Raw genomic sequence first — 10,499 nt, forward strand, 5'->3', positions numbered from 1 at the left:
CGAACGTTCCCGTGGGACTGAGCTTTCCTCTGGGTCAGTAAGTCCTGCCTCTCAGGGAAATAACCAGAGGGCTCGCCCAGGGCATAGGGGGCTGGTGAGGGTGGGGAGGGTGTGTCGATGTGAAACAGGGTGGCCAGTGAAGGCCTGTCAGGGAAGGGAGCTTGAAAACGTGAGGCAGGGGCCTGAGCGCAGAGGGAGCTGCAGGTGCAAAGGTCCTGTGGTGCACAACCAGGGACCATAAGGACCCCAGTGTAGGAGCTCTCCACAGCTGCCCCAACAAAGTGCCATGGATGGGGGCTCGCCCTTCCTGGGGTTCTAGAAGCCAGAAGCCTGAGGTGGGGTGTCGGCAGGGCTGGTTTCTTCTCAGGCCTGCCTCTTGGGCTCACAGGTGGCCATCGTGTCCCTGTGTTCACACGGCCATCTGTCCATGTCCTAATGTCCTTATAATGACACTAGTCAGATGGGATCACACCTCCCACCCCGTGGCCCATTTTCACCGAATCACCTCTTTAAAGGCCCTGCCTCTGAAGACAGCAGCATCACGGGGAGCGGGAGGGGGAAAATGTGGGTTCGGGACAGATTCCGTGTGTGCAGAGTGCCAGCTCGGAGCCCTGCTGGTGCTGCTGACTGGCTTCCAGCCTCTGTGACACGCCACCCCCCCAACACCAGCCCCACTGTGGTGCCCAGGCATGTGGCCAGTGTGGGCTGGGGCCACTGGGGCCACAGGCATGCCTGGGTGTCCTGCGGTGAGACTTCCAGCCTCTCTCCATCCCAGGCGCAGGGGCCTTGGAGGGGAGCCCATGGGCAGAGTTCAGGGGTCAGACCCTGGGGTACCCTACACATGTGGGGGGACAGTGGAGGTCTTGAGATAAAAGCGGGGTGCCTAGGATGCATTGGGCTATCATCCCTTGTCCTCCCAACAGCAGGGAGTTCCTGCCGCCAGCTTGCAGGTGGGGAAACCGAGGCTTGGATGGGGCAGCTGTTGAGCTGTAGGGCTTTGTGTCAGGGTCTGACAAGTTACACACCTGCTGCTTCCTCCCTGGTCCCTGCGCTCATGAAGACCATGGACACCCGGAGCCACTGCCTCCCCCGTCCTCCATCCTCCGAAAATCCACGTCCTGAGCCTCGCCTAGCAAAGGCATGGAGAGCAGGGCTGCGGCCCCAGGGGAGCGGGAGAGCTGTGAGGAGACTGGAGAGAAGCGAGGTCCTCTGCCTCTTCTAGGCAGGCCACCCGCAGGTCTTGTCTGTGTCACAGATGGAGAGGCTAGGGTTCCAGGAGGTCCCACAGCTGTTCCAGGGCTTCTCCAATGTGAGAAGGAGCTCGGTGCTGGAGCAGGGATGGGCATGCGTGGTGGGGGTGTGCAGGGATGTGCAGGGGTATGGGGGGTGCACAGGGGTGCATGGTGGGGGTGAGGAGTGCACAGGGGTGCATGGTGGGGATGAGCAGGGTGCGTGGTGGGGGTGAGCAGGGTTGCATGGTGAGGGTGAAGGTGAGTGCATAGGGGTGCGTGGTGGGGGCATGCAAGGGTTTGTGGTGGAGTGTGCAGTGTCAGAACAGTTCAGGGTCTCTCCCGTCCCTGGGGTGGGAACCCTGGGAACTCCTGGCAGGGACAAAGCCACCCGCAGGCGTGCTGGAGGAGCAGGGAGGCAGGGAGGGGCTCTCGTGGGGGCTGCAGGGCACTGGGGTCACAGGGGCAGGCCCTGTGTTGCCCTCCTGCTGTCCGTGGGGGGACTCAGCCCATGGTGTCCCCATGGAGATCCCGGCTCTGCCAGGCCTTGCTCAGAAAAACATGATTGATTGTCTTTTTACTTATTTATGAGACTTTTGTTGTGAGCGAGAGACGACGAGGCCTGTGTGGCACGGCTTCAGCCGTGAGGGGCTTTCTGGCCTCCCGCCTCCCCCTCTGCTGGTGTGGCCAGCCTTCCTGTCTGCAGGAGGCAGGACGGGCAGGGGCGAGTGAGGCTGGTGTCCCTCCCTGGTGCCCGTCCCCCAGAACATCCGCCTCACCACCCAGCCCCACTATGACCTGGCCCTGCACCCCCACCTCTGCAGGAGGGTTGGGCTCCCCCGACTCCAACGTGGCCCATGCTGCCCAGTCCTGCCCCCGCCCAGGCTTCTCCATCCCATCCTGACCCCCCACACACACCCCTACCTGCTCCTGCCCACACTCCTGCTGGCAGGAGGACTCCTCTGGGATGGCCATGCCCGGCTCCATCCACGCGGGGACTGCTGAGGGGTCCACAGCCTCTGGAAGCTGCTGGGGGTAGAGGCCGTGTCCCCCCCGGCTCGTCATCCCTGTGGATCCTGCGTGTCCCCCCAGCCCTGGGTCCAGGAGGCCTGGCCCCCCGCGCCCCAGCTGCTCTCACCCCTCGCCCCCCAGGAGTTCCCTCTGGCCGTCCTCCGGGGCTGGGAGTGCTACTGCGCGTACCCCACGCCTCAGTTCAGCCTTCGGGATGCCGTGGACAGCTCGCTGTGTGGCCAGGAGCCTGAGCTACAGAGGCTGGCTGAGTACTGCGAGGTCTACCAGACGCCCGTGCAGGGTGAGTTGGGGACGGGAGACGCACTGTGTGGGGCCCCCACCCCATGTCCACCACGGTTTGCCCTCCAGGGGTTTGGGGATGCCAATGTGGCTGTGTGCAGTCCTGGGGAGGGCAGGGAAGGGGAGGGCAGGGGAGGCCACCACCGTCCCTGGAGGCACCTGACCTTTTCCTGAGTCGGGGAGAAGGTGGTTTGAGGATGGGCAGGGGAATGGAGAGGCAGGGCCCGGCCATTGCCCTGTTCTGGAGCTTTCTGTGCTGTGGCTCAGGGCTTGCCGAGGCCACAGAGACCAAGCAGCAGCGGAGCTGCCCTGGGCGGAAACCCCGTCTTCCCTGGGCCTGCCTCAACTTCCCCAGTGTGAAGCAGGGTCTGGGGGCAGCCAGTCCCCTGGGCATTCGGTGGCCAGCCTGTGCACTTGCAGACACCCGCTGCACTGACCGGAGGTTCCTGCCCACCAAGTCCAAGGTGTTTGTGGCTTTGTCGAGCTTCCCAGGTGCCGGGAACACGTGGGCGCGGCACCTCATCGAGCATGCCACAGGCTTCTACACCGGAAGCTACTACTTTGACGGGACCCTGTACAACAAAGGTGAGCGACAGCTGCCAGCAGAGGGTCCCCCGGAGGGTCAGGGAACCTGCACAGCTAACATGCTCCCAGCTCGCGGGTTCCCAAGAGCCCCTGTGTGCGGTGGCCCCACACGCAGCCCCCTCCACCCCCAATGTCATGTCTAACTGAGCACAGCAGCATCCTGTGGGTGCACGTGTGGCTCTGTGATGGAGGGTGGGCCCGGTATGGGGCCACGGCATAAGGGCAGAGGGCAGGGCAGCCGTGGCTTATGGCCTGGCCCCTGGTGACTGCACGCCGGCCCCACTGCCAGAGGTGGGAAGGAGACAGGCCTCCCAGGGACACACGTGCCCTGGTTGTGCCACTGCACTGCTGTGGGATCTGGGGCAGGGCACGTGCCCTCTCAGGGCCACACCTGCAGCCACGACTAACTCACAGGTGATTTGCTGTGCTTGTGTGGCATCGCCATGCAAACGCCCCCATGGACCACGCATCTCCGCATCTAGGGGGCATCGGGCTTCTGTGCCCTGACCTCGGGGTCTCCTGGAGGTGCGTTCAGCTCGGCCTGCTGCCATGGCAGGGCCCTGGCGCCTTCCTCAGGGGCCTCCCCTCCCTGTGCAGGGTTCAAGGGTGAGAAAGACCACTGGCGCAGCCGGCGCACCATCTGCGTGAAGACCCATGAGAGCGGCAGGAGGGAGATTGAGATGTTCGATTCAGCCATCCTGCTGATCCGGAACCCGTACAGGTCCCTGGTGGCCGAGTTCAACCGCAAGTGTGCCGGGCACCTGGGCTATGCGGCCGATCGCAACTGGAAGAGCAAAGGTAGGTGGCAGGGGCAGGTGGGGGGAGTTCCATGCAGCTTTATCTGGTGCAGACACATGTGCCCTATCCTGCTGGGGTCGGACTGGCAGTCCCGGCCTCTGCCTGCCACCCCAGGCACCACAGTGCGGTCAAAACATGGGTCTGCATGGCAAGTGACAGGATACCAGGTGGTCAGTGGGGACTTGGAGCCATAGGGTAGGCAGGCCGTCACCACAGACTCCAGCCCTTGCCTCCCGGTGCCTCCTGCCGCCCCTGCCCCTTGCTGACCTCCTGGATACAGGACACTGAGCTCCAGTCCCTCCTTGGCTCTCACAAGCCTCGGTTTGCTCATCTGAGAAACCAGGGAGACCCTGAGCTCAGGGTCATCGAGAAGGCTCCTGGGGCACATGAGGTGTGCTGGCGGCTCGGTTACACCAGCTGTGTCGGGGCCGGTCTTCACGTTTGCACCTTCCCACCAACACGGAGAGCCTGCCGATCGAGCTGCACTAGGACCCCCGGCATAGAGTGTCTGTGAACGTCGGCAGCTGTCCCTCTGGTCCTTCATGGCGCTTCCTGCCACTCGGCAGGGTCATGGGGTACACTGACGATACCGCCACCAGACACGGTGGGGGCCTCGTTCACTGAGCTTCCCAGGAGGACCCAGGGCAGGCGATTGGGCCGGAGTGCATCCTTGCCGCAGCCCTGCTCATCCCCGTCACCCGCGCTGGACGGGCATAGCTGGCGGGGGAAAGGTGAAGGCAGCGAGGGTCATCTGGTTTCCCAGTCATCCTAACGCCGCTGTGGCTCCCCCGGCCCCAGCGTGGGCCCAGCGTTCAGGGACTCCCGGTCCACGGCAGAGGGAAGCAGTTCGGCTGGTCTCGGTCCACATCTGTCCTGGCACGGTGCGCCCGCGGCCGTGGCCACGTGACCCAGGCCAGCCCGGGGTGCTGCTCGCGCTCCCTGTGGGTTGTCACAGGGCCTTGTCCGTCGGGTGCCCGGGAGGCTGGCCTGACAGGCACCGTCTCTCCCGCGCAGAGTGGCCGGACTTCGTCAACAGCTACGCGGCGTGGTGGTCGTCGCACGTGCTGGACTGGCTGCGGTACGGCAAGCGGCTGCTGGTGGTGCACTACGAGGAGCTGCGCCACAGCCTGCTGCCCACGCTGCGGGAGATGGTGGCCTTCCTCAACGTGTCTGTGAGCGAGGAGCGGCTGCTCTGCGTGGAGAACAACAAGGAGGGCAGCTTCCGGCGGCGCGGCCGGCGCCCCCACGACCCCGAGCCCTTCACCCCTGAGATGAGGGCGCTGATCGACGGCTACATCCGGACAGTGGACAAGGCGCTACGTGAGCACGGCGGGGCCGGGCTTCCCGGCGAGTACGTGCCCAGATGACGGCTCGGCAGCTCTGTCCGTGCCCGCCTGGACGCTGCAGGACCCTCGGTGTGTGCACATGCCACGGTGTGCTCACAGGGCCACGCAGGGGGCTGGACACGCTCGGACATGCAGGCGTGGGTTCCCGGGCTCCCAGGCTCCTGTTTCCCGCTGCGGACTTGCTAGCCGGGCTCCTTGCCCTGAATGCAGGGCCAGGTGGGCGTCGGCACCGTGGGCAGGTGCTGCTGGGCCCCACAACTCTGACAGCACGTCCGACACCCGACAAATGCATGTGGTGTGACCACCAGGCACCACGGTCAGCAGCCCCGCCTCTCCCTCCTCTGCAGACAGGCCGGCAGCACTGGACACCGAGCAGGATCCCCCAACACTGACCTCAGGACCTGTGCCAAGCTCTGCACCCCCACCCTGTCCACATCTGCAGTCCCTGCAGGGCCCCCTGCCTGACTCCCAGAAGTGGTCTAAGGGTGCGAGGACAGGAGGGGCTGGCTTCAGGGGAGCCCCAGGCCTCAGGGGTTGCAAGGGGTTGCAAACCCCTCTCAGGGGGTGCTCAGGGTGCACATGGAGAGACCTGGGGGCTGTCCTGCTCCCTGTGGGGTCCCATGGGCCGTGTCCCCCTGGACACACCCCTGGGGGGAGTCTGCCCTGCGGCCAAGCCCTCGGTGTTCACCCCACGCCGTCCCTGGGCCTCCTGGTCACACCCCGGTCTCTGTGCCCCTCCTGGAGGAAGGCCCCTCAGGGATGCTGCTGCCTGTGGTGTGCCAGCCGGGGCAGGGGGCAGAGGAGAGGCCCCCAGCTCACAGCCTCAGGGACCGGGCAGGGCTCACCAGAAACCGCAGTGACCTGCTGGCAGAGGAGCTTGTGTGCTGTGTGGGCGGGGTTGGCACCTGGGCTGGGGGCTCTGCAGGAATCACGCAGCACAGCAGAGGGAAGGGTGAGGAGGCTCAGGGAACAGAGGCATGAAGGACAGGTGGGTGGGGTGTGGCCGTGTGTCTGAGTCCATGCAGTGAGGACGGGAGCAGGAGGGTGGGGACAGAGCTGTAAACGCAGAAGGGGACTGTGCACACACCACCTGGCACTCAGCCTGGAGCACAGACGGCCTCCTTCATGGGCACCGTGGGTTCAGAGTGAGGCTGCGGAGACCAGGGCCCGGGCCAGAGGTGGTGGGTGTGGACCCCTGCGAGGGGCGTGACAGTGACTCTGGCTGGGCCCTTGGTCTGGCCTCCTGTGGCCTGAGCCAGGCTGCACCCAGGGGAGAAAATGAGGCACGAGATTTGGGAGAACCAGCACTGGGACACCCTGACCCTGCACCCTGCCAGCCACGGGAAGCCAAGAGCCACTGCAGCGAGGGTGGGCGGGGTGGAGAGCCCAGCAGGCTGCCCTTCCCAGAGGGAGGCCTCCATGCCCGCCCCGGCTCTGCTAAACCCACACTGGTGCCGAGCCAGTTCTGGGCCCTCTCATGGCTGTGCATGGCACACAGGTGGACATGCCAGGTCTTCGTAGACGTTTATGGGTGCGGCTGTGACTCCGCAGTCCAGCCTGGGAAGGGCCCCGATGGCACTCTTTCTCTGCAGTCGCAGGAAGGGGGGACCTGCCAGGAGTTAGACCTGCCGTGGAAGGCAGCCAGCACCAACGGGGTCCTGCAGCCCTGGGCAAACCTAGTCTCCAGGGGATGAGGGCCAGAAGCTGGCCACCTCCTGGGAATGGCCCCCTGGCTTTGGTCCTCTTCCTGGCCAACTGGATGGTTTGGGGAGAAGACCTAGATGCCAGGGAGGCCGGGAAGTGCAGCGGTGTGGCTGGAGGGCCACCCACTCTCCTGCCCACCCCGAGGTCAGGATAGCAGCAGCCCACTCCCCCCCCACCCCCCCGTAGATGGTCCATTTCCTGCTGCCAGGGGCCCAGAGACCTCCTCTCCCTCCAGGTGGAGAGCCACCTGCTCAGGCGCCTCGTGCTTCCTGGGCACCTTAGCCAGACATGCAGATGAGTAACTGCATGAGTGGGGATCAGTCTGCACCCGGGTCATGCCGAGTTGGTCCACACGGTCAGGCACCTGATATGGGGCTGGTGCTCCTGGGTGTTGGATGGGCAGGGACGTGCCCGGGACCTGGAAGTTACACAGACGTGTTAAGACGTGTGATTTCCATGGATTTCACCTCCCGTTGTGGATCAATTTGGAAAAACCAAAATATGTAATTTTAGGAAACTAAAACACATTTCTGATAATCCCAGTGATGTGCAAATGAGACAGAAGAATAGACAGGCTCCCAGACCCCGGGAAGAAAGCTGCTTAATTATGTGAGCGTCTCGTAATGAAGCCTCTTACAGCTAAAATTAGACCGCGAGTGTGTGAATATGTGATGATGTTTGCACACCAGAATGCATTTCCCCCTTAACGGGAGCCGGAGCTGCTTGGTTCCCCAAGGGGGCCTGGGTGGGGGACGCGAGAGTGCCGGGGGTGGCCTTCGTGGCTGCAAGAATTCTGAGGATGCAGGTTTGCTCACTTGCGGCTGGAAGCTCATCGGGGTGTCACCGCGTGAGGCCTCCGGGGCCGGGGTCTGGGGCGGGTGGGTCAGGATCCACACTGATCACTACTTTGCACAGAACTGGCCGGCCCGGACAAGGTCCGAGTGAGGGGAACTCAGCCCGCCCACTGGGCAAGGCCGCATTCCGTGTGGTCTCAGCTCCCAGGCACACAATGAGGGGTGTGGTACACGGAGTCGGTTCCCCCCCCCGTTCTCCCCATTTCTTTCCCCAGCAGCCCCGGTTTAGGTGGGGGGACCCCCAGCCTGGACAAAGAGTGGCTCTCTCCATTTCCCTGGCTACTGGCCGCTTCAGGGACGGTCATGTGAGCTCAGGCAGCCAGAGGGCACCCCAGGATACCCCAGGACATCAGGAGTTGTGGGTAGAGACTGCGTGTGTGCATGTGCGCCGCTGCTGGGACAGGAGGCAGGCAGCCCTGCGCCTGGAGAGGGGCCACCCCCAGCGCGAAGCTGGTTCTCCCGCAGGGGCCGTCGGGAGGCACAGTGAGCCGCGCCCCTTGTGGCACCGATGCGCGCTCCAGCTTTGCCTGCGATCGCCCTCCCTCTGGACGGTTTTGTTACACAAGCCAATAAATCCCCTTTATTATTCACATTGTGCTGAGTCGGGCTTCTGTTGGCGCCGCGTTCCGACCGTCTCTGTGGCTGACACAGGTGAGGGCTGAGCCTCAGCCCGGCTCCAGCTGGGGGCCTGGGGACGGTGCCTTCTCCTGGAACGGGGCCGGGTGTGTGCTGCTCTGCAGGATGCTGGGCTCGGCCGGCCAGGACCAGCCGCGGTCGGTCACCACTCAGTAGGTCGCCCATATGTCCTCATAAAGTAACTCCTGTCATGTGCCCAGTGCCGACCAGCAACTGGATCGTTTAACCTTTAACCAATCCTTGTTGTCCCCTGGACAGTATGAGTGACCATGGAAGCATGGCCCTGTCGTGGTTTCCATACCTGCTTCTGTGGGGGATGTGCTGTGGGGCTGGGGGGAATCCTTTAATTAGTGGTTTTGGCTGGGTGGGGATGCGTCTGTGCCACAGTCCCTCGGGAGTGGGAGGTGGCCACGCAGCTTCAGGCAACTGCGAGGGGCGTGGGAACGTGAGAGGGCAGCGTGGCTGCCGTTGGAGGCAGGTGGGCTGATGTCAGTGAGCAGCAGCCCCTCCTCTGGCCCCGTCCTTCCCTCTTCAGATCAGAGGACAGAGTGTGCTCTGTGTGGCCCGTCTTCAAACCCTCCTCTGTGTCAGCCTACGACACAGGGCCCCAGGGTCCCAGGAAATCACCAGGATCCCCCACCCCCACCCCCGTACTCCTGTTTGTGGCCGAAGGCAGATGCGGCCCACCGGGGAGCCCCTACTGTGTGCACACTGCAGGATCCTGGGCCCCTGCCGGGGGGAAGTGAGCAGACCCCCCGGAGGAACAGTATCACTGCCCATGTACAAGGAGTCTCCACCTCAAAGATAAAAGCAGCCCCAGCTGCTGCTGTTTGTGCAATCGCAAGTTGGACACGCAGCCTTCCCGAGGGGCCTTGGGTCCCTTGAGGTGTGCTCAGGTGCAGACGTCAGGGACGGGCCCGCGGTGATGGGATGTCACGGAGTTACAGAGACCTCGCCCCGGGTGTGCCTCGGTGGGGTGCACATTGTTTCCATTCCTGGGAGGAGAGAGTTAGCACTTCTACTTCACAGACAAGGGAAATGGGACTCGGGGTAGGCGGGTCTCCCATGAGGTTGCCCTGGCAGGATGAGCCAGCAGAGCGAGGGTGGGAGTGCGGGCTCCTTCCACGAAACCACCTGACCGCCCTGCTGCATCCCTATAACTCTTGGAGGCGTCGCCACAGATGGGCAAGTGTGCACACCCAGCTCATCTGCAAGCGACCCCATTAATCTCCCTGCTAGTTCTGTGCCAGGATACACTTGGTGGGCGCCTGAGCTCAGCGCCCAGGGCCATTTTATCAGCGCGCCGCCAGTACTTGAAGACCTGCCCAGAAGGAGCAGTGAGAGGGACTGTGACGTGCCCGGGGCATTCATCCTCCGTCCCAGCATCCCAGACCGCAGGGGGCCCGCCCCCCAGGTGTGTCCACCAGCAGGACAGGCAGGTGACCCTCAGCATCACGTGCCAGCCCTCCTGACCATGAGACAGGTGCCCGGTCACCTGCACTTTGGCATCAGGTCCCTCGGTGATCTTGTCCCCATAGACCAAGCCCCACACCCAGCTGATGTGACTCACACCCACCTCACAGGCAGGCACACCCCTGGATGGCAGCGGAGCAGCGGCTGCCTTCCTTCCTGCTGCCTCCACCCCCCCGCCCCACCCTCCCCCGTCCCACCTGCACTGTAGATCCAGCGGGGGCTTGAGATCACACCACACCAGCGTCCCCTGGCTGGTTTCCGCTGCCACGTGACACAGTACCTCCAAGCCCACAGCTCCAATTCCTCACTCCCTGGCACTGGGACTCCAGGGCTCAGCTCCATCCGTCCCTTGTGGCGGCCCTTTCCCACACATGCTGTCTCCATCCCACCACGCCGGGTGCTGGGGCCATTCTGCACTTTGATCCTCAAAAGTTATCATTTGCTCTTCACTGCATACAGCTCCCTTTAACCTGTCCGTTTCCATATGTGGGTTTTCTTTTAAATTCTTCGAACTCCTGGTTGATGCTGACCGCAGTCTGCACTGGCTTCATGGGTGGTGCCTC

The 10,499-nt window shown here is 63.7% G+C and overlaps 1 protein-coding gene across 3 annotated transcripts in view; it reads left to right on the forward strand.

Annotated features, from left to right (window-relative positions):
- The window catches only part of WSCD1 (WSC domain containing 1), a 30,464-nt gene extending 22,047 nt beyond the window's left edge, over positions 1–8,417 (forward strand). For all 3 annotated transcript variants that reach the window (XM_072821634.1, XM_072821633.1, XM_072821635.1), the window contains exons 6-9: positions 2,382–2,541; positions 2,961–3,125; positions 3,723–3,923; positions 4,938–8,417. In XM_072821634.1, the coding sequence (XP_072677735.1) occupies positions 2,382–2,541; positions 2,961–3,125; positions 3,723–3,923; positions 4,938–5,290 (879 nt within the window). In that variant the 3' untranslated portion in view covers positions 5,291–8,417. The remainder of the gene's footprint in view (positions 1–2,381; positions 2,542–2,960; positions 3,126–3,722; positions 3,924–4,937) is intronic.
- The last annotated feature ends 2,082 nt before the right edge of the window (positions 8,418–10,499 follow it).

Source organism: Canis lupus, chromosome 3 (assembly GCF_048164855.1).
Source record: "Canis lupus baileyi chromosome 3, mCanLup2.hap1, whole genome shotgun sequence".
Taxonomy (NCBI): domain Eukaryota; kingdom Metazoa; phylum Chordata; class Mammalia; order Carnivora; family Canidae; genus Canis; species Canis lupus.